At 47.9% G+C, this 20,716-nt stretch overlaps 2 protein-coding genes across 2 annotated transcripts in view; both read right to left on the bottom strand.

The window, feature by feature from the left end:
* The window catches only part of LOC131259990 (uncharacterized), a 46,542-nt gene that overhangs the window by 6,459 nt on the left and 19,367 nt on the right, over window positions 1-20,716 (bottom strand). The window contains exon 3 of the mRNA XM_058261611.1: window positions 10,952-11,147. Within this exon, the coding sequence (XP_058117594.1) occupies window positions 10,952-11,099 (148 nt within the window). The 5' untranslated portion in view covers window positions 11,100-11,147. The remainder of the gene's footprint in view (window positions 1-10,951; window positions 11,148-20,716) is intronic.
* On the bottom strand, window positions 16,732-18,036 carry LOC131260007 (uncharacterized). Its single transcript, XM_058261656.1, has 2 exons — window positions 17,821-18,036; window positions 16,732-17,746 (listed from the first exon to the last, which is right to left on the bottom strand). Exons 1-2 carry the CDS (start codon window positions 17,920-17,922, stop codon window positions 16,838-16,840), a joined length of 1,011 nt encoding a protein of 336 aa, XP_058117639.1. The 5' UTR covers window positions 17,923-18,036; the 3' UTR covers window positions 16,732-16,837.

Below are 20,716 nucleotides of genomic sequence, written 5' to 3'. Positions count from 1 at the left end.
ACCGGTTAGCACACCAGGTAACGTCGCAGCACTCAGCGCATGACTCAAGGTGTCGCCGTCCGCCGTCCGGGAAGCGAGCAGGTATTTCTCGACGTTGTGCGCGTCGTCGCACCTCGGACGCGCTTCGCCGGTTGCCTTGAACGATACGGTCGCTTGTGGGGATGGGAACCCCATCTGCCCGCCTTTGGGGGTGGCGTGGTGGTCGAGTGAGTTGATAATTTGCATAAATCTACGATTGACAAAACCTGCTGCTGCTGCTGCAAAGCTTCACACAGCGCTTCAAGTGTCGTCGCGGATTCGTTCGCGTAAGGAATGTTGAATATATGCGCATTGTTTTCGTGCTTAAAAACTGAGGCTCGTTTTTTGGCAGCTGCCAAAGTTCTCAAGACACAACTTAGAATACCTTTTGGCCGTGCCGTCAGGGATGCGGGCTCGCTAAATGACTCCCATTTGGCTGCGCATTACCGATGTGCGAAACGGTGACAGTTTCGACCGACTTTTTCCGCCACGACAAATCGCATTTCGGCGAACTGCCATCATCCAAATAAAGATCCCAATCGCATCGACCCGAAGAACGTACCGCGTACCGCCATCGGAGTAAACTTTTGCTCCTAGAACTTCCAACCAATTAGTGAGCAAACTTTTGGAATTTGCCGCATTCCTCCGCTGGGCCCGCATTCGCGAGGAATGGAAATAATTGAATCGCAACTTATCTGAGCAAAACCATTTTCTAGCACGTCCTTACAATCTGGACGATAGATTATTATCGCGCATAGTTTTGTGCCAGCTTAATTAGAGGATATGTTAATGATGCTATTAATCATAGATGACAGTCGATTCGTTTTTTTTTTTTGTTGATACGTTGTAGTTACGATACTTGTGACGGAATCCATGTCAGGGTGTAATCAAATTTGTCCATTGACACATCTGATTTATTTCAGATTCTCTTTTTTCACTATGGATCATGAGGGGATGCTGTATTGATATGTGGTCTGTAATTATGTGTTTAATTGCATATTCGTTCCAATTAAAGACCAACATTTAATTATCTCTCATGGTCCTTATTTTTGCGAAGACTTGATTTACTTTTCCCTCTGTTATAGTTATATTTTTACACGTAATGGTGAGTAGCTCACTACTAATTTTTGATGAAGTTAAAGCTTTACAATGCTTCATTTCACCTTACCTAACATGGGTATGCAGTTGTATAAGTAAATGTTTAGTAGTTTTTCTCCACTGACAGCCATGGTTTGGATGAATTTTGACGGTGTGATAACAAAAAACTACATCTTCTTTCTAACACGCGACAACATTTTAGTTTTATTTTAACGACCACCCAAACGGGTCGCAGGCTAGGCAAAAACTGAACAAAAAGGAAAGTCCACTCTGAGTGACGGACAATTTCATCGTGGCGTGGCCGGTCGCAGCGAACAGCATAATGCCGGCGGGTGAAAGTGTGCACCGATTATGTTATTATTACCATTTCCACGCGCAAACGAAGCTGGAACGAGCTACGGTTGAACGTTGTTTCCACCGTTAGCAACGACGAGGTGAACGATAATTTTCGCCGTGAAAAACCCAAAACTGACAAACCGGTGACCGGATCCACCTCTGGCTTGTTGGATGTGCTGGCGGCAAAACGTCCGTTGCAGGTCGGGAAACTGGTGTCAGCTTGTGACGCCAGCTCCGTCACACTACCGGACGTTCCACGCTTTCACACCTTTCTCTTGGCTGGACGTAACCGACGAGGTCATGCTAAAGGTTGCAAGATGGCTCCGAGGGATGCGATAGGAAAAGCTAGGCGCTTCATTTTCCCCCACGATTTTATGGGACGTTGTTTGGTGGAGTCGTGAACCAAAAGAGTTCACAAACCTTATTGCAGAAAACACTGAAGTGGGAAATTAACCCAAAGTGTCTTCAACATTGGCCGGTGTGCAGTTGTAGCAAGTTATAAACTTTTCTCCTTTTCTTTCTCTGCTGAACCCCAGATGATTGAGAAAATTGTTCATGATCCATGGCAAAAGTCTGCCCGAAGAACTCTCGATATAGTTTTAAATTTCCCTCGAGTGTTTGGGGAAAATTGAAATAAAAATGCGCGAAATACTTCCCTTTCGTCCCTTGAAGAGCCTTTCCATCGACTTTATGTGGAGCTTAGTTCAAGTTTTCATTGTGTAAAGCTTATTATTTGGAAGCGGGAAATAAAGTGAATGAGATGGTTTAAGACTCGCAGCCCGGATTGAAACGAATTGAGGGGGGGCAACACAAAGCCCCAAGTATAACGACCCGATTTGTCTGTCACTGGGATGGGCGGCATCAATTCGTCCTCGCTTTTGCCTCACTTTTTACGAGGACACACTCGCCTCATCGTTACACCAAAGGCATTCCCACATTAGAAAAATTGAACCTTTTTTGACACGAATTTGCGATGCTGAAGGAATTGATGGAAATGTTATCACAAGTTTACGATGCACATCCTTAAATTGACCGGGCGTGTTTGCTGCCCGAACGATGGGAATGGGAACGATTTTCTAATGGTGCGTTATGCGCCGTAAAATGGAGTGGACATTTTCGTCGGGGAAAAAACCACAAACGCCCCGGGGCTGGGATATAATGGCTGGTTTATGGTTTTCCCCGTAGGGAAAACGAGTACTTTTGTCGCTTTTTCTTTCCCCGCCTTGAGTTGGTCCGCTGGGTTGCCGTTCGGTGGAAAAGGGGATAAAAGTTTTCCCGCAGAAGTCGAATTCCTCAAAATCACCGCTCAAAAGGTAGCGGGAGGATAATGCCATGCTTACACATACACCCACCAATACACCTTGCTGCCTCCATCCAAACGTTGCTCAAGAATGCTCATTTTGTGCCGATACAACTTTTGTGCCGATTTGTGCCGACACACAATGGAAAACCCCCAAGTGTCCTCCAGTGTTCACCCATTGGTATTTTCCCGCGAGTGTGTCCCTGCCAGAGTGCGAAGGGGAGGCAGGTAAGGTGCTAAGTGAGGAACGCTAGGTGCACCGGAAACTGCAAGTAGAAGTTTTCCATGCCGAACAATGCCCCGCAATCGGGGAGACCAGAACCGGGTAGGGAACCGGAAGTGGAGTCGGTTTGGTGGTAGGTGCGTTTGGTGAAAAGGGTAAACTTTTCCCTTTCCTGGATGAAATTTAATTACAAATTTAACCGTCACCCCCGACGATGGTCGAGTGGCTTGTATTGTGCACTGAGGAAACGTGAATCTACATGTGATGCACGTTGGAGTGATTCGTCGTCGCTTTAAGCTTTGGCAATCTCGGGCTGCGGCGCGAAATGGCCTCACCGTTACGTAACGTCAGCCATTCGATTGACGCGTCGAACGCCATGAAAGAAAGGAAAAAAAGAAAACGCATCCAACCCGCCGTCGATGATTTCATAACCGAGCGTGGAGTCCGCGAGACGTTTTGCGAAGGAATTGTCCGTGTCTCGCGAGCATCGTGGTTGATGTCATCCGTTGCGCACGGCTGCCGGTTTTTCGGTGGTGAGGAGAGGCCGGTGTGCGGCCGACAACGGCTGGGTGGGTTTGAAAATTATTCCAACTTCCACCCCTCCCAGTGCCATGCATCCAGTCGACGCGAACAATCTGACGAATGCGTTCGGGCAGGCAGGTTGAAGACGGTTCGTTTTGTTTCAATTTTGATTACAACTGTTCGTGCTTTTGCTTTCCATTTGAGGTCACGCATGAACTCATTATCGATGCTTCGTTCCGAAACGGCCTCTGCAGAGGTTATCGAAGCAAGCCAAATCATAAAACCGAGGCGAGGTCCGAACGCACCGAACGGAGCCTACTAGCCTTGGAATGCATTCCACGGATGGAACTGCTGCCGCACCTGATAGCCATATTTGTTGTCCTCGAGGCGGATAAGGGGTACCTCGATCGCCGTCGGTACATTGCGAAACACTCCTATCATGCCCAGCTAAACACACTTCCATTTTGTCACTGTCAAGCGGGGAGGATAATTAAAAATATTACCACGCCCTAACCGAGCCCAGGGAATGTCGGTACCCAGTCGGTGTAAACCAATGTAACTATTTTCCAACTGGCAATTCAATTCCGTCGAACCTGACTGTACGCATCAAAAAGTACAGCGAGTTGATTTCTTTTTGTTGCCGTTGTTATCTATAAAGTGAAATCATGTTTGAACAGTCATGTTTAATTTAATATCCCAACAATCAGTTTCATACACAACGACAATTTAACCATTATACAAGATAGCAAAGATAAAAATAAGAACTCATTGTTACTAAAGGTAATGGTATCTTTAAAACATGGAAAAAGCAACAATGTAGTACTTTGTTTCGATTGTACAAGAAAGTATGTAAATACGCTCGATTTTTGTGTGGCATTTTAATGCACATTCCTTCAATACAATGATGAGGGAAAATAATTTTCTTTTTCTATTTGAAGTCGAAGTTTGATGCGACCCAGACAGGCATTCTTTCAGCTGCGAGTGTTCAATAAATACCTGAGTAAATGCCATCTGTCAATGCTGGAGTTATTTAAAAAAAGGAAGTTATTTCTCACTTAAATAAGCAAATGATACAATGTTTGACTGGAATTTCAGTTCATTGTAATGCACCCTTACCCATGAAAAATATATTGTACGCGCTTGTCGTAAAGCTAAATCGAAAATCATTCACCATCGGTGCAATCGCACTTCGGAAACACTTCAACACACAACAGCGAGCCCGAGGGCTCTCAAAACAATAGAAAGCTGTGCTTGTTTGCTTGTTGTAAAAAAATCCAATTCATGTGGAAAATCCCCGCTCGGTAAGCCACGCAAACGTATTCGAGCGAGCTGGGGACGTGCGTGTGTTGCGAACGCAAGTGGTGTGCAATCCTTTTTGCATTTGTGCATTTCGCGTCAACCAGTGCCGCCAGGGGAAAATCCCTCGTGTAGAAAATCCTGCCGCTCGGAGGTGATTTTTAATTTTTGCCCATTAACTTGAGGGCCCTCGAGTTGGTTCGGTTGGGCGGGAAGGGAACTCAAGCAGTGCTCGAGCACTCCCCCGGCATGCATGTCATTCCGCCATAATTTAACTTTTCCTCTGGCATGCGTTTTTCGCATGCGCTCGTGCCGCTTCATGCCGCCACCCGACGGCTTCGGTGTTGCCAATTTCCATCGGAATTAGCGTCAAACATGTGAGCGCCCCCAGGAAGTGGGGTGTTAATTATGGACGCGTACAAACGAAGGGTGAGATGTTCCTCGCAAAACCGAAACAAAAACGAACCACACAACTCCCGCAACTTGACACGCAATTGTTTTGTGCCGCTCGTTTTCTTCGCGCGTAGCACAAAGATCGCCAACTACGGGACACATGCCAAGGTCGTCCGCCGTAACGGCCCCGCAATGGCAGGTGAAACGGTGGAGGGCGACGTTTATGATGGATTTCGCCGCCATTAGTATGCGCCGACGGCGTGGACTGCGGACCTTCGCGCCCGGTCTGTAGTAGGGTGCATTTAGTTTATTAAAATTATGCGCACGCCACCGTCGGCGAAGGAAAGGTGAAGTTGAAACAGCAAAAATAAAATAGAAACCAACCAACCCCACACGCCACCATCCAACATCTATTTTCCCCCTGTTTCCAAATTAATTTCACTGTTACAGTTGAAACTGAAAGTTTATCGAAAGCATGCTTAACTCGTAGCTTGACCGAACCGGAAGATGAACGCACGATAATCGATGAGGAAGATGAAGGTGATAATGGTGGCCGGCAGTTCAATGACTTTCGCCGGTTTTCCATCCCACCAAGCGGTGCTTGTTGTTATTTACGCTTCATTCGGTCCGGAGGAAAATATTTCCGCGTTAGTGATAATGCAACGGTCGTTTTATAACATCTTTCAACTTCAGATTTACTATTCAGTATATCGTCGATTTATGTTGTTTCAAATACATTGTGCTTTTAAATAGTAAAAATAAATTGTTTATATCTATTGGAGTCCCAGCTTGGCTTGGAATCACATAATAAAACGTCATTCGTTTGGTTTTGATAGATCAAACGGACATAAAATGATAAAATGATTATTGTTTCAACTAAATCAACTTTCCAAGCTTCATCTTTCCGCTGATTGCATGATGTCTAACAACCACCATTATTTACCAGCATCTGTCCGAGCGAGCATCATGGTGTTTCGCGGAAAATCGAATTATAAACACCAACTGATATCATTACCGCGCTCGGATGGTAAGGAAAACTGACCAGCAGACAAAAAAGAAGAAAACATTAATTAAAAACCCCAGGCCTAACGATGCCCCTCCGATGAAAGTGGGTCAGATGGGGATATAAAGAGGAAGTGAAAGCTCCCATTGGGGATGGTGAACGTAGGGGGTGGTGGAAGAGGCTTGTTCATACGCCGTATGAACATAATCTAAGCATAACATGTCGCCGGGTGGGAAAAAGTTCTTCGCCGTTCGGTGAATCGATACCGATTATGAACGCCTCATCAAACCGGAAAGCGAACCTGGGTTTGGGGTTAGTGAAACATACTCCCATACGCTTCCCCAGTAGAAGCGGACCGTGTTTCCACGTCCGACAATCAATCAGCGGGTCGTTGAGGTGTGGCCTGGGGGCAAAAAACAGGGCAACAACTAAGTGGTCACAAGCGATCAATTTCGATCGTATCAAATCAACAGCGAAAAACAAGCAAACAATAACGGAAAACACCACCCACGGCCTCCGCCCGTGCGGTGATTAGCGAACTGACCTTCCCGGGACCGATTTGGTGGTTTCTGTGTGTGTGCTCTTCTTTTTCATGGTTACAATTCTGGGCTCGTTGTGTGTTTGATAGCAGACTCCGGGCTTTCCCATCCTCTGACCTCGATGACGATTTGACCGTCAAACGGGACACGCTGAGCGCGTCCGAATGACACAGTTGTGGTTGTTCGGAGGAGAAAACCATCGTCCACCGAACGCAAAGGGGGGAAAAGATAAAACCCACAGTGTTTTCGAAAATAGAAGCATCCAACACAATACCTTCCATACAACAGTGATTGAGGAAAAATTACGACTGAAAAAAAATGGATGTTAAAAACCCTTCAATCATGGACAGATACACATGGGAAGCCAATAATAATCCGGTTGATTGTCGACATTGTAAGACCCGCAGCTGCACTTGCGGAAGGTAGCGATAAACACTTCCTCCGGTTGCGGTTAATTTCCACGTATTTCACAGTCCAGTGACTCGCGCTTGGAAAGCAAAACCGGAGCAAGCGACGAACCCGGCTGGTCATAGATATGGAGAGGAAAAAAAAGAACCGTGGCATACTGTTATTCTCTTTTTTCCCCTTTGCTCAAACCAACATTGGTGGTGGTTTTGCTTTGCCTGTCTCCAGCAGAAGCAGTTACTTTTTTCCGATAGCACCAGGGAAAGAATTCATCCACTCGTTAAAAAGGCGCCATTTAATCGCTGTGTTCAAAGGATTTATACTTCCCGTGTGTGTATTTTGCTTTCTTTCTCGTCGCGTGGCGCCCGCTGACCGAGTTCCATTTCACATTGAGCGCGTGTGTGTGTGTAACTAGATTGTATTAAAAATGTTGCGAAAGTTGCAAAGTTCGCTCGGTGTCGGTCAAGCGAACTGACCCGTTGAAAGATTACGACCAGGCGAACGGTTAAAACGAAAGGATCGGTTGCGGTTCTACAAGGCAGCATGTGGTGTGTTCGGCAAGATTTATGGCAGACCCGGTGGCGCTGGCATTCACTCGTACACACTACAAGAACGTCCAGATGCAGCGATGCACGTCGACGGAAAGGAGGATGTGGCGGCACTACATGGTACCTTCCCACCCGAGCCGCGTACATTAGCATACAATCGATCGAGGTCAAAATGTGTCGGAGAAAGTGTTCCTCCCATTTCGACAAACGTGCCCTTCCTCCCTCCCAGCGTGACTCTTTGCTCTCGAAAGGTGGCGCGCACTCGAAGTCATGTGCTGGAAGTGTAAAATTCCCGGCTCCGGCTTTGTCTTCCGCTGACTCAGCGCTGTCTCGGCGCCGGCCAAGTTCCGGGGCGTTCCCATCTGCCGAGGCGAGAACACGCGGTCCCCTACCGCGTGCGAAGAAGAAACCGAAGAAACGGATCCGACAGCAGGGGGAACTTTCTCCGGGCGTGAGTGTGTTCCGCGGGTTCCGCGTGGTTTCACTTTCACCCTCGGCGGTGGTCGTGAAATCGGCTTCGCACTCTCACGCCTCTTCGCGAACCGGACCTTCGGCCCATCATCATCATCATGAACGTCATCATCGCAGCTGGACCGGTATTTACTGGAGATAGTTACTTCCGGATTTCCGGTGCGGCTGGCTATTCGTTTATCTATTTGTTTTTCGATTGGGCAACATTCGGATCGGCAACGGCGCTTCATTGAACAATGACCCGCGAATTTAACGCGTACGTCTCTTCTTTTCCCCCCTGGCGCTGGGGTTAATGTTAAAGAAGAACAAGTTCGATAAAATCAACTCCCACCACCCCAACGGTCCGACTCGGTTGACTGCCTTCCAACTGCCAGGGGCTTCCTCTTCGAAAGTATCGGGAAAGCATGCCAAGGCGGTCACGGTTGACTGCGTGCATCGACGTGAAGACCCGCCGTTCGGTTTGGCGAGCGAACGTGTGTAAGTTATTTCCAATTCATGGGATGCATTACAAGCATTCGGAAGTAATATTGGCAGTATGTTGTATATTTGGGTTTTCAAAATTCATTGCAAATTGCAAATGATAGTTAACGAAAAATATTCTTCAAAAAATTACAAACTTTTATCGTTAATGTCTTTGAATGTTTCTCAAGCATCTAAAAATTTCTTAAATAGGATAAAACATTGTTTAAAGGAAAGCGATTATCATTTACATAGAAGCTTCTATTTGTACCTTGCCCTCAGATGGTTCAAAATTGGTATCTGTATGAACGATAACTTTTCCAATCGTAAAGATAATCTAGTTTGTTCACCAAATTTTCGCACAAAAGATACCAAAGACAAACGAGACAAAAGTGTTTTCTAAGACAAAAGTTTTGCATCAAAGATAAGAGATGGGCTTGTCGTCAGCAGGAAAATAACGTCCCCAAGATCTAATTCCCAGAGGGTTCCGATAGGGAAAACAATGTGTTTCCGCCAATTACCACAACGCGTCAGTTTGTTTTGCAGTTGGTAAAACCATTAGCTCATGAAAAGAACGGCAACGCACCCAAGAATGGCGTTTTCACTAGCACATTCCAGATACTACGCACAAAAATGTTTACGCCCTTTGTTGGCCAACGAAAGGGAAAAATACAGCTCTTGTATCTAAGCGCACGGATCGCCCTCTTTTTCACAAATTTGTTGGAAAACTTCTGTTGCGCAGTAAAAAGAAGGACTCCAGTTGCGCCCCCATTCCCCCAAGGACTCGGAAAAGTTTGCGTTTATGATCTGATAAATCTTCCGCTCGGTAAAATGGTCCCACAAGGCGCGTGTGCGTGCGTAAACTTTTGCCCGAAGATGTGCCATTAGCGCCTGTCCACCGGCTACTCCGTGTCCCCCCCCGTGGGGTCGCAGCAAATGTGCGTCGTCGGTTTTGGGACGAATTTGTCAGAACTTCTCATTACCGGGTACTTTTCGGGGCACATTTTTGTTTCTATCTATTTCTTTTAAGGATAAAAAAAAACCACCGGAAAAGTTCGACCCGGTCCCGATGAATCCGATGCCCTCCGGGGGGGCAGGGGTTGTTGTTGTCAGCCCCGGTGGCATTTCCGTTTATCGCGACGCAAACGGTGCGTATCGCCAATTAAACTTTACCGCAGAAGCCCCGAAAAACGGTGCCAGAAGAACATACAAAGCAGCGGAAAACAGAAAAAACAAGGTTGTGCCCAGTCCACAGGAAACAGTACAGTACCATCATCCCTTGCACCCCTTCCCTCTCCCCCCCCATTGTGTCAGCCATTTCCCTTGGAACCAATTCGGCAGCAAAGACGTTCCACGCGATGGAACCACCGTCTTATCACGGTGGTTGCTCCTTGACACGGCGCCGGCTGGAGAGCGCTGACGGCATTGGCATTGTTTTTCGCCATTTCGTTCGTACACCGGCGGCGGAACCGGTCGGGGGCAGAAATGGATAAACTTCAATTCAATTTGCTTCCAAGACGTTAACCGTCGCGCTGTGTTTATTGGCGAAGGTTGAATTGGGTTTCAGGCTGATTGTTATTTCTGTTGAGCTAACGCTCACTCATTCTTTCGCTCGTCCGTAGGTTCCGTGCCTTAATGTTTGCATACTCCAATTTTCCGGGGGATGTTTAACAAAAGAAGCACAAGGAAACACCCTGACTTCTGTGCACGTTTGGTAGCGTGCAAGTAATATAATTTAAAAATACGTAGAGCGAGATTTTCATCAACATTGATTGCAAAAAGGGCGAATACTAAACAAGGCACATTCAACGCTCGAAATGAAAAGTATCTTTTATCTGATCTACATTTCACCAGATTGAAATGACTCAACGCAGAAGAAATGGAGAAATAAAACTTGTGAAATCACTTTTCTCGACGTTCTATTTTTGTATTAACAGAAACATCAATATCTTTTTGGAACATACTTGTTCAACGTTGGCCGAATCTCTATTAAATATTACGTTGCTTTGATTATAATAAAATGATCTAAGAAGGCATTTAAAAGTAGTAAACTACAAAGGTATGCTGGAAATATTAAAACCATATCCAATGGAGTCTTCAAACGATTTGTTTAATCCTTTTTCGCCACCCGGATTTGCTTTGAAGATGGTAACAATTTTCCTAACGCTCTTTCCTATCGTTACTAATGAATATGTTTTCTTGTTTCTTGTACTGTGTTTACTTCAAAGCAGGTTTCCCACTACGTATAAATTGTGGTAAGCGATACCTCGCCTCGGAATAGCGAACTTCCAACGAACTTGTCGAGTTTGTTAGAGGACGAAAAGGGGTTTGAGTACTTACCACTACTGCTAATGCTGCCACTACTGGTGCTGGTTTCGTCTAACGGTGTGCTAGCGGTAATCTGGAGACAGAGCAGTCCGGCCACGAGCAGCACCAGGGCTCCGTGGCGTCGGAGGCATTTGTCCAGCAGTCGATCGATCTGCTTCATCCTTGATACATCGAACCTTCGTCCCGCCGGTCTCTGGACTGGGCTCAGCTGTGAGGTGAAAAGAAAAGGGAGACAGTGATTAGAGAATGTCTGTGTGTGTGTCACGGTCGCCGGAAGGAGTCCGACTGTCGGACCTGACTTCGGATGGAAAGCGCAAACAAACCACGACCGAGCGACGAGCTGGTCCGGCTTCATCGCAATGCAACCCACGGAAGGCCTCCACCGGTGTTACGTTGGCCGGGCGAGACGCCGGACGTCGAAACGGCAACAATTGGAAATCGCCTGCCCGTGACGAGGCACGCCCAGTGGCCCCCCAGAAGAGGCTCCCCTTCCCTCCGGACCTTAGCGTCTAACGGGCCACGCTCATTAAACGTTGGCCCCTGTAGTGGCGGCAAGGATTTGGATGCACGTAAGTTGCCATTGTGCTGCAAGCAAGGTGGTTAGCCAAGCGGTTCCATCCCTGCCAGCCCCGGGATGCCGAGAGATGCACCGCCCGTTACGGTTCGGCACATGACGATTTTGTCTTCGGCCAACGACCACCACGCCACAGTCACCGGTGGATGAAGACCGATGGAGCTGTCCATCGGGGCTGTTTCCATTGCGTGAACCAACCAACACACACACGAACGCAGTCTTCGGACCACGGCACGTGCTGCGGTCCGTAATCGGATTATGGAAAATCCAAGCAAAGCGTATCGAACGCCCCAACCGGGCACACCGTAACGGAGCAACAGCAGCAGCAACCAACTGGACACGGTGCCAGTCGGTCAAAATCCATTGGCAACGGCTTTTGAACGGGAAAGCAGAGAAAACTTTCACTTTCGGCAGCATAATGCCGGCAACATAACCACCCAACGCCGCACACGTTGCTCATCATCGCTAGTTGACAGTTGACAAGCGCAACGGCGCACGCCCTGCGGATTGAGTTATGTGCGTCATAGAGCCGGTTTTTCCTCACAATTGACTCGAGCTGCTCGAGCATCTGGCACGCCCAAGGAGCGGAAATACGTGACGACGATTTCGTTTGCGAAACGTACGATTTATGCCCGCCACCGCGGGAAAGCAAACGCAAGGGAGGCGACAACGAGTGATCATATTTTACGCCCAATTGACCGACGTGAATCGGCGATGACGGCAACTTTCGGGCCGTGGTGGAAAATTCATTTTTCATCCGTCAAACCAGGCGACACGTATGGCGGCGAGCATCGATTCAGGTTGTGAGGGAAAAGAGAGCATGGAAAAACAACCTCCCGCACCCTACGTTCTCAATCGAAATCGAATCGCTAAGGCAAAGAAAACCTTTTTTCCCATTTTCCTCATCTTTTCCGTTGTTAGCAGGCCATAAAATTCGAATCATATTAAAAAGATAAAATAAAATGTGCGAGCATTCGAACAATCGTGGGGGACAATCTCTGGGACGGGGGGTAGGTGGATGGATGATTGGGACGGTCTTGATCGGATTGTCGTTATTTTACGACGTCGATAAAAGTTTGCAGACGCCCACGGAGCGGGGGTCGCGCGCGCGGGAACCGCAAATCAAAGAAAAGAAAGTGGAGAAAGAAAAAAAAGTAAACCAGACTCAAAGTAGATTGCGGTTTCCGGTGGCCCGGGTTTACTTGCTGAGCTGGATGAGTGGAAGGAATAGAATGGAAACCGAAACACAACCAGGACGCGGGAAAGGCACGGTGGATGCACGGTGGTGGAGGGGGCAAAAACTGGTGGCGACAGGAGAAATTGGCCTCATAGAAGAGAAACATTATTAAAAACTTTGCTGTCCTTGTGGTCGAGTGGCGAGACGGGCAAACTACTTGAGGAGAAAAATAAAGGCAAGAAATGTGCTCCACCGTAGGGGTTCGCCGGGAGCTGGAAGTAAACGGTGGAGCTGGAAGAGCGTTTTCTCAAAAGACCCGGGAGACGGAAGTTTGTTAGGACGGCTCCCGGAACCCCGGTCGAAGTTGTGCGATGTGGTCTTGGGAATTGATTGTTAGTTCGCTCGAACGGTGAGCTGTGAGAACTCCAATTTAGCTGTCACAATCAGTTTGCTTCCGGTTTTCGCCCGATCGGCACACCGGTCGGCAATATCCGGACGTCGGCCGGACTGTTGCGGTTAATTATTAATCAGAGCGTACTGCGATCTCCTTCGGGTTTCAGGTTACGATTTCCAATAACCTGAAGTTGTATTAAACACACTTTGTTCTTAGATCTTGGAAAGTCAGTTCTTCCGAGGGATATTGAAGAAGAAACGTTATGGTATGGTTCATTACTAATTAATAGAAAATCACTTTGGTTCTATTAAGCGTTCATTGAAAACTGTACCACTATATTATTTTTCCAAATATGCACCTATTAACAAGAACTGAAAACAGTCGGTTTGGGAAATTGGTATCGCTTATACCTGTCGCAAGGAGAAGTTTCACAAACAAATCGACGTTTAAGTACAGCAATAGGGAGAATGTTTCGATGCCAAATATTGTCCCTTTCGGCCGAGCCAACTGATCCTCATACGAGTTTTGAATAACTATTAAGAACCACCCTGTATTAGACGTGTGGAGCTTTTCAAAAGCCTCAACTCAGGGCTCCACCAATGCTTCGTACAACGACTGTTTGCAGTCAACCATATTCTAACGATAGTCAAACATGCTGTAGGGAAAGTTCTACGAGTTTCCAAACAAACACGACCAGGGTCTACACGGCACTACTTGCTAGAAATATCTTCAAATATTGACCCGGGGAAAGTTTCATCCAGGTGTAAACCCCGGCGCTAACTTTGTCTGTCCGGTCCAAACGGTGTTTCCATTTGGTTCCGGGACTATGGAAATCGTCTGGTTTGAAGGAGATATGCAAGGATTCAGTTGAAAAAGGATTCAAGTTGTTATTGTACCTAGCAGGAGAATATAACGGAAGACAAACATTTGAATCCATGCGAGAAGGGGTTTTGCCTTCTAGTGAGGGTTTGTAAAAGCTTTCCTTGTTTTGGAGGTTAGGTGAAAGGTATTTCCAACCGGTCCACAACATTGTAACAAGGCGTTGACTTGCACTGTACGATGTACTAAAAGTGAACATCAAACGCGGATTGAATTCCCGAGCTTGTCGTACCTTTCTACAATGTGAACCCGTGAACCAAATTGAAACACACATTCCACGCCCGGTGCCAACCACGAAATCATCGCATCGTTCGAGAGTTTTCCCATAAAATGGTAGGAAACCCATGGGCCATGGTCCCACGACAATTCCCTTTCCCTTCACCGGCGTCTGGTACATATATTATTATCCTGCAATATCCTTGTGTTGCAAAAGAGGGAGTGCAGAGTTCGGAGCACGTTAGGCGGGACGGAACGGGATCAAAAAACATGAGCCCCACGAGAAATTGCAGCTCATCCATCATCTGCTGACGACGCGCCCTACGTCGAAGATCCGAATAGCTGTTCCGGAAGGAGGGGTGAGTCTCCCGAGAAATCTTAGCACTCTCGAGCCGCCGAGGATTCGAACTGCCCTATTTCGTGCGACGACGGTTGGCAAGTAAACATACCCTTCGAGAGAGGGAGTTCCTGGAGTTCTTTTCAAATTCCTCTGGCTTAGCTCTGGAACCAGCAACATATGAGGTGGTGTGCCTTAATGATGTGGTGGTGAGGCCAAATACCCCAACTGGAAAACCCACAATTCTGGGCCGTCTGTCGTCTGCTTGTGTCACAAATTCCCCCGTGGGAGAAAGGTTGCTGAAGAACATTTTAAGCACCAGGAAGTTTCCTGGGGCCAGCGCACTGGGCGCAAGTTTATGCCTCGCGTAAAGAAGTGCAAAAAGCTGCACCGGGAAAGCAATCTACCCACTTCCTGCATTTAATGTTCCCCGCTGGAAACGACGAAGAAGGAAACTTTTACTTTCCTCGAACCGGCCCGGCGTCTATTTGCATCCTTAAAAACTTGCCCGAGGCCTTAGGGTTTGTGCGGGAACTAAATAGTGCCGGGTTGGGTGGACGGCAACAAATTCCAAACCGCCGAAAGCACGAGAACCGGTTCGGCTGATCGTCGCACTTTCCGCGACGTTGCAAGAAAATTAAAATTTAATTTCAATCTCACACAGCTTCCTCACTTGAAAACAACATTCCGCTGAAGAGTTTCAGTGTGAAGCGCAGGAACTTTCCTTCACGTACACGGCCGGATCACGCGGAATACCCGCCTAATGGCGAGGAATAAGTTTACACACGTGCTACAGCGTTCGAGGCAGCGACTGCAGCCGGGGTTGGTTGTGCAAATAGTGCTCACAGTTGCCTGTTGTTTGACTTTCATTATGTTTACAGGCGAGGGCACAGGCGACGGAAGTGGTGGCTCTGGCATCGGACCGTTTTCGCAAAGTGTACACAGAGGATCTCCGTTCGAATGCCGACACGCCCTGACACAATGCGGATTGGGCGGGATAAAAGAATGAACAAAGAATTTAAATTAATCAATAATTTTCAAGCAAGAGGTGAACCAAAGACTCAATCAGCTTCAGTTTATTAAATGTACTAAAACAGTATCTGTTCTAAATCCCAAATGGAACATCACTAAATATTAAATTTATGATTAAACGATCATAAAATCCCTTGTAGCATTAATCCTTAAAACGGTCATTTCATATCGGTTATGAGATGATAGCGTAACGCCTCGTGATTGAAAACACGTAACTATCATTAGTTGCTGATGTAACGCTATCATCTCATTCATCTCAATGCTCCTATTTTTCAGTTTTCAGTGTTGGTGTGTGATGCAAATGATAATCGGTGTTCATGTATTTTTAACTAACTAACTATAACTATCCCAGACCAACTGCTAGACATTATTTACCAGTTCTAAGGGTGTGGAAAATGCTCCCCTAATAATTGCTAAAGAATCGAGTTTTATCCGAAAACCTTCATAGAAGCTCCCACTGTGCGTGACTTGCTTAAAGTTTCGTCGACCTCACCGCAATGCAGTGTTTTAAAAGTTTTCCCTGTTCGACGAGAGGAAAACACACACACACACACACGGGAGTTCGTTACCGAGTTCGTTGGCTTGGTCCCTTGTCGCTCGTAGCGAACACCGCTCGCAGCCCTCTTCGAGTCAAGTGGATCAACACAATGTAATTTAACGTTGTCTAACAACACATGCCGGAAAGCAAGTTTCGGCTGGATGGCCTTATCCGGTCGTCAAAACCCCTTATCCGCCTTTAACATCTCGTTTCTGCTTCATTAGGAAGCTGATTGTTCCACTCGCCCCGGATAAAGTTTAACGGTATCCTGCACCGGGTGTCCCCCGTAGTTTCCCCTGCGCATAGTGTCATGATCTGTCAACAGCATGCAAATCGAGTTACGAACACAGGGCCGGTGTGGTGTGGGTGAGAATATCCTTGGCCACCCACGACTGTATGGCGAGGAAGAAAAGATATTCGCCGCCATTTCACGCTGGCAGACGCTGGGTCCTTCACACGTCCCATCGTTTGCTCGCTTCCGGTTGCTAGTGGGACAGAGGGGTGTGGTTTTAGGATACGGTTCGCATGCCGGCACGTTTGTGTGCGAATGAAGAGATTTATGTCCCTCTTGATTAGCCTTCCGGCGAGATGGCTGCTTTATCGTTGACAGCTTGATTGGCAGTCCACATTGGCGTGTTCGTCGGGAGAAGATTTATTTGGGTGTTTGTGCTTTATTAACAACTGCCCTAGGTTCCGAGGAAATTGAAAAGATAACACAGGAGTGGCAGCTACCGAACACCGTTGCCTAGAATTAGAAGAAGTCTTCCGGTACGGATTGCTGCTTCTCGAAGCAACTCTTCACCGAGGTGGACACTTGCCGTTCGTTCTGCTGCAGCAATCGGTGCCGCTGGACAACGCACTTGTCGAACTTGTCTACGCGTTGCTCGAGGGCGCCCGACATCCTGCCCATGGTGGTCGCGAACGATCGTAGCGCGTCGGTTGCCAACCGGGCCACATTCGACATGGCACTCCCGGTGCAGGCCAAGAAGCTCCGACCTAGGCCCGCGTCTCGATCGAGACACTTGCCCATCTTCCGGTACGGTCCATCCATCTTTCGCCGTGCCTCGTCCACCTGGTGGCGCTGGTTGGCCAACTCCTCCGCCAGCCGATCGTGGCACTCGTCCACGTTCGCCCGCAACCGGTGCTCGTACTGTTCGATCTGGGCGTGCAGTAGCTTCATGCACTTGCTCTCGTCCGGCAGACAAACGTCTCGGTACTCCACGAACTCGGACTCCCAGTGGGCTCGGATGCGTTCGTTCAGTTGGTCCACCTTCTGGCGGACGGCGGTCATCATGCGGTATCGTAGGTGTTCGAACTTCGTCACGGTGTCGTTAACGTACGCGTGGACACTGTCCCGTATCCCACCGAGCGCCATGCGTACGCTCTCCCCGATCCGGAACGGATTGGCACTGATGAACCCAGTAGACAGTCGCCCAAACATCGCCACCAGGTCCGGGGCGGCCAGATGTCGAACGGACGTCTTCGGTGGTTCCGTTTCCTCCTCGAGCTTCTCGTGCAGCTCCAGCGGATCCGTGGGGAGGACATCCTCCACGCAACTCGTCGGTTGTTCCGTGCGGACGGTCCCTTCCGAGTCGAGCTCCCCGGAATCACCCGAAGCAGGTCGATTCTGCTGTTCGTCGTAGCTGCCATCTTGAAATTGCTGCAACGATGAAACCATCCAATAAAACTGGCTCCAGTGTCCACCTCGCTACTCCACAGTGCGACCTAACGGACCTGAAAGATGTCGACGTGTTTGACACCCGTCACCGATGGCGACATCAGCAGCACTGCCAGGATCAATGGCGCCCCGGCGCGCAAGCGGCTTCCGTATTTCATTTCCACCCCCAATAAAAACACCAAATCACAGTCAATTGATCCCCCGGTTCGAAGGTTCCTTTCAGCCAACTTATCGAGCGACTTTACCGATCGCCGTCCAACATTTGATCTCCCCAGGGGCGGAGAGAGCCGTGCGCTTCCCGAGACACCTTACGGACGACTTCACGCTTCCCGAACGCTCCTGGCTTTGAGTGTTCAGACGATGGCAACTGTGCAAATAGTTACCCATCCGTACGGTTGGGAAAACGTTCCCTTTGCACCCGATTTGTATTGACATTTCAATCGGAAGCCGTCCACCAGCTTCTCTCCTCCCGAGCAACTGGTGTTTGCGACGGTCAGCGTTGTAGTGCGTGGGTGCTAACGACTGCTGGCCACAACGATGACCGAGGGAGGCGAAACAGTTCCGAACGTCACCACTTCCTTCGAATGAAGTCGTCACTAACCGAGACTGGTGGACACCGAAGGGAGGTCGTTTGTTTTCACTACGCGCCCGGAATTGATTTCACCGGATGCACGTTTAACCCCCTATCCGGGTTCCGGGCGGCCACTCGGACGAGAGCACGTTCACCGTTGACCACTGTTGTTTTAACGCCAGCGCCGTTCCTGATTTGTGCCCCCCCCCCCCGTGCCGGACCCTCGCGATGATGATGGACCGGACCGTGTTGCGTCAGAGTGCAAAAATTGCGTGGTTGCGAAAAATCAACACACTTTATTTGCACGAAAATGGTAGCAAACAAAACCGAAATCGAAAGCAATAAAAAGGTGAACCGAAAACGCCCCTCGGAACGAGACGAACAACGTTGAAAACACCATTCCGAAAACGAAACCGAGCGAACCCAACGGCAACTCGACGTCGGTGAAGTGAAGTGAAGAAAGTGACGGCGTCAGAAATCCAATTACCCCGTATCGAACTCGAACAATTCCATTTCCGGCCCGCAGTGGTGAGACCCGGCGGGACCGCCGGTGAAACGCTGGTTTTGGGCGTGAATAATTTATGCAGAAATTTTGTGATTTATGGGCTCACAACCTCCCAAGGGTGGACCGGTACCGTGTGGTGCCGATGGAGCGACGGAACGTTTGGATGCTGAGAATGGAGCGTTTTCCGGAGACAGTGCAAGACACTCGTTTCCAGCACCGTTTTGCATCGGTTTCGATCGATTAGTGTGCTGGGATGCCCGAAGGGAGCGAGAGTGACTGGTAGTGCGGGGAAAGAATGTAGGGGTAGTAAGGTCAAATGTCACCATTCATGGAGGTCGAAATTTATGACACGAACGAATTCCCCAGCGTCCTGGAGAATGTTTTCGCATAGCCGCATTTTGTGAAATTCCCACCAGCGTGTGAAGAAGTGTATTGCGAATTTTAGTAAACACTTTTCATTTTAAAACTATGTCAAAAATAGAAAACAAACTGATAAATGTTGTCGATCGTAGGTGAGTTGGTAACTGTGTTATAAGAGATACTCAAGAATGTTTTCTCCAAAACTATTGTCAGTTTTAATCGATAGTTAGCATAAAAACTTTCTTAAAATTCAAAAGCACATCCTACGACAATTTAAAATTTTGTTTTTGAAGACATCCTTTTAATAAAACTTTTAAATAACAGATTTAATATTGTTAAAATACTCTTGATGTAAACAAAGTGCGCACTATAATTTGTATAATACTATACATATACACCCATCGGGAACATCAGGTCGGTATCGCAAGACCGATGTTCCTTGTTGATTTATCACTCCTTCGATAAGCTTTCAGTGTTCGGAAGCTTCCCGTCCATCCCTTCCTAGCAAACTTTATAATCTAACTAATGCAAACGGAACGCAACAGTGTGTGAAGTCACCATTCATTGCCGTAACTGCTCACTTTCAGGTGCGTCTACTCAGGCTCCATGTGTTTGCGTAGGGATTATGCGGGGGCACCAAAATGGGAAACCGTTTTCTGAGTCAACAAACGGGATGCCGACGATGAGCAGCGAAAGGCGAAAATCGCACACGAAAAAACGCTTACGCCCGCGACCGGATGGAAGCAAGAATCCCACATCATTTAAATTTCATACGCTGCACACGCAGGGTTTCGTACGATTTAATTATAATTCTTGAAGTTGCCGGTGCGCTCGAAGCTCCGAAGTGGCGAATGTAACGAATTTGAGCAAAACTCGGATTCTTGAAACTTTTGTTTTCCACCACGCCGTTTCGAGGAGCACCGGCTTACGGTTTATCTGGCGAGGGCAGAGAAGAGGCACACACACACAAATTACCGCCCATGCAAACACGCTCTTCACACGCTTCATTAAGTTGCGCGGGAGTTTATTTGCCTTCACGCCGGTAAAAAAGAGGAGGCTCAACCAGCCTAGGTACCAGAACCCTTCTGCTGAAGCTTAATAAATAAATGAGAAATGTTTTCCCGAGGCTGAGGTTTCGTTCCCCGGAGCCGGATGATTAAAATTTAAATTTGTTGTGCTTCGTCCCTGGGCGTGCCGTTCGCTCACGCATTGCGAGCGTTGCGTTAGATTCAAACCGGTGTCGCTGGTGATGTCTTTATTTCTAACTGCATTCAAAGGGTTTCGTTCGTTCGTGCACGGAAAAAGAAACAAAAACCGTCGGCGGTTTATGGAAGCCGAAACAAACGAAATTGTTTCCTGCGGAACCGACGGAGAACTACGCGTCTCCGCGTTGAGGCCATTTGGAACCCAGAACACGTACCGGGACCACTATCGCCGTCACATCGCGATCAGGGATCTGTCCGACATGCCACTGCTGTAAGGCCTCACAATGCTCCATGTGGGCCGTAAAAATGAT

Source organism: Anopheles coustani, chromosome 3 (assembly GCF_943734705.1).
Source record: "Anopheles coustani chromosome 3, idAnoCousDA_361_x.2, whole genome shotgun sequence".
Classification (NCBI taxonomy): domain Eukaryota; kingdom Metazoa; phylum Arthropoda; class Insecta; order Diptera; family Culicidae; genus Anopheles; species Anopheles coustani.
The sequence above is the reverse complement of the archived record's forward strand: the minus strand, read 5'-3'. Positions and strand labels throughout refer to the sequence as shown.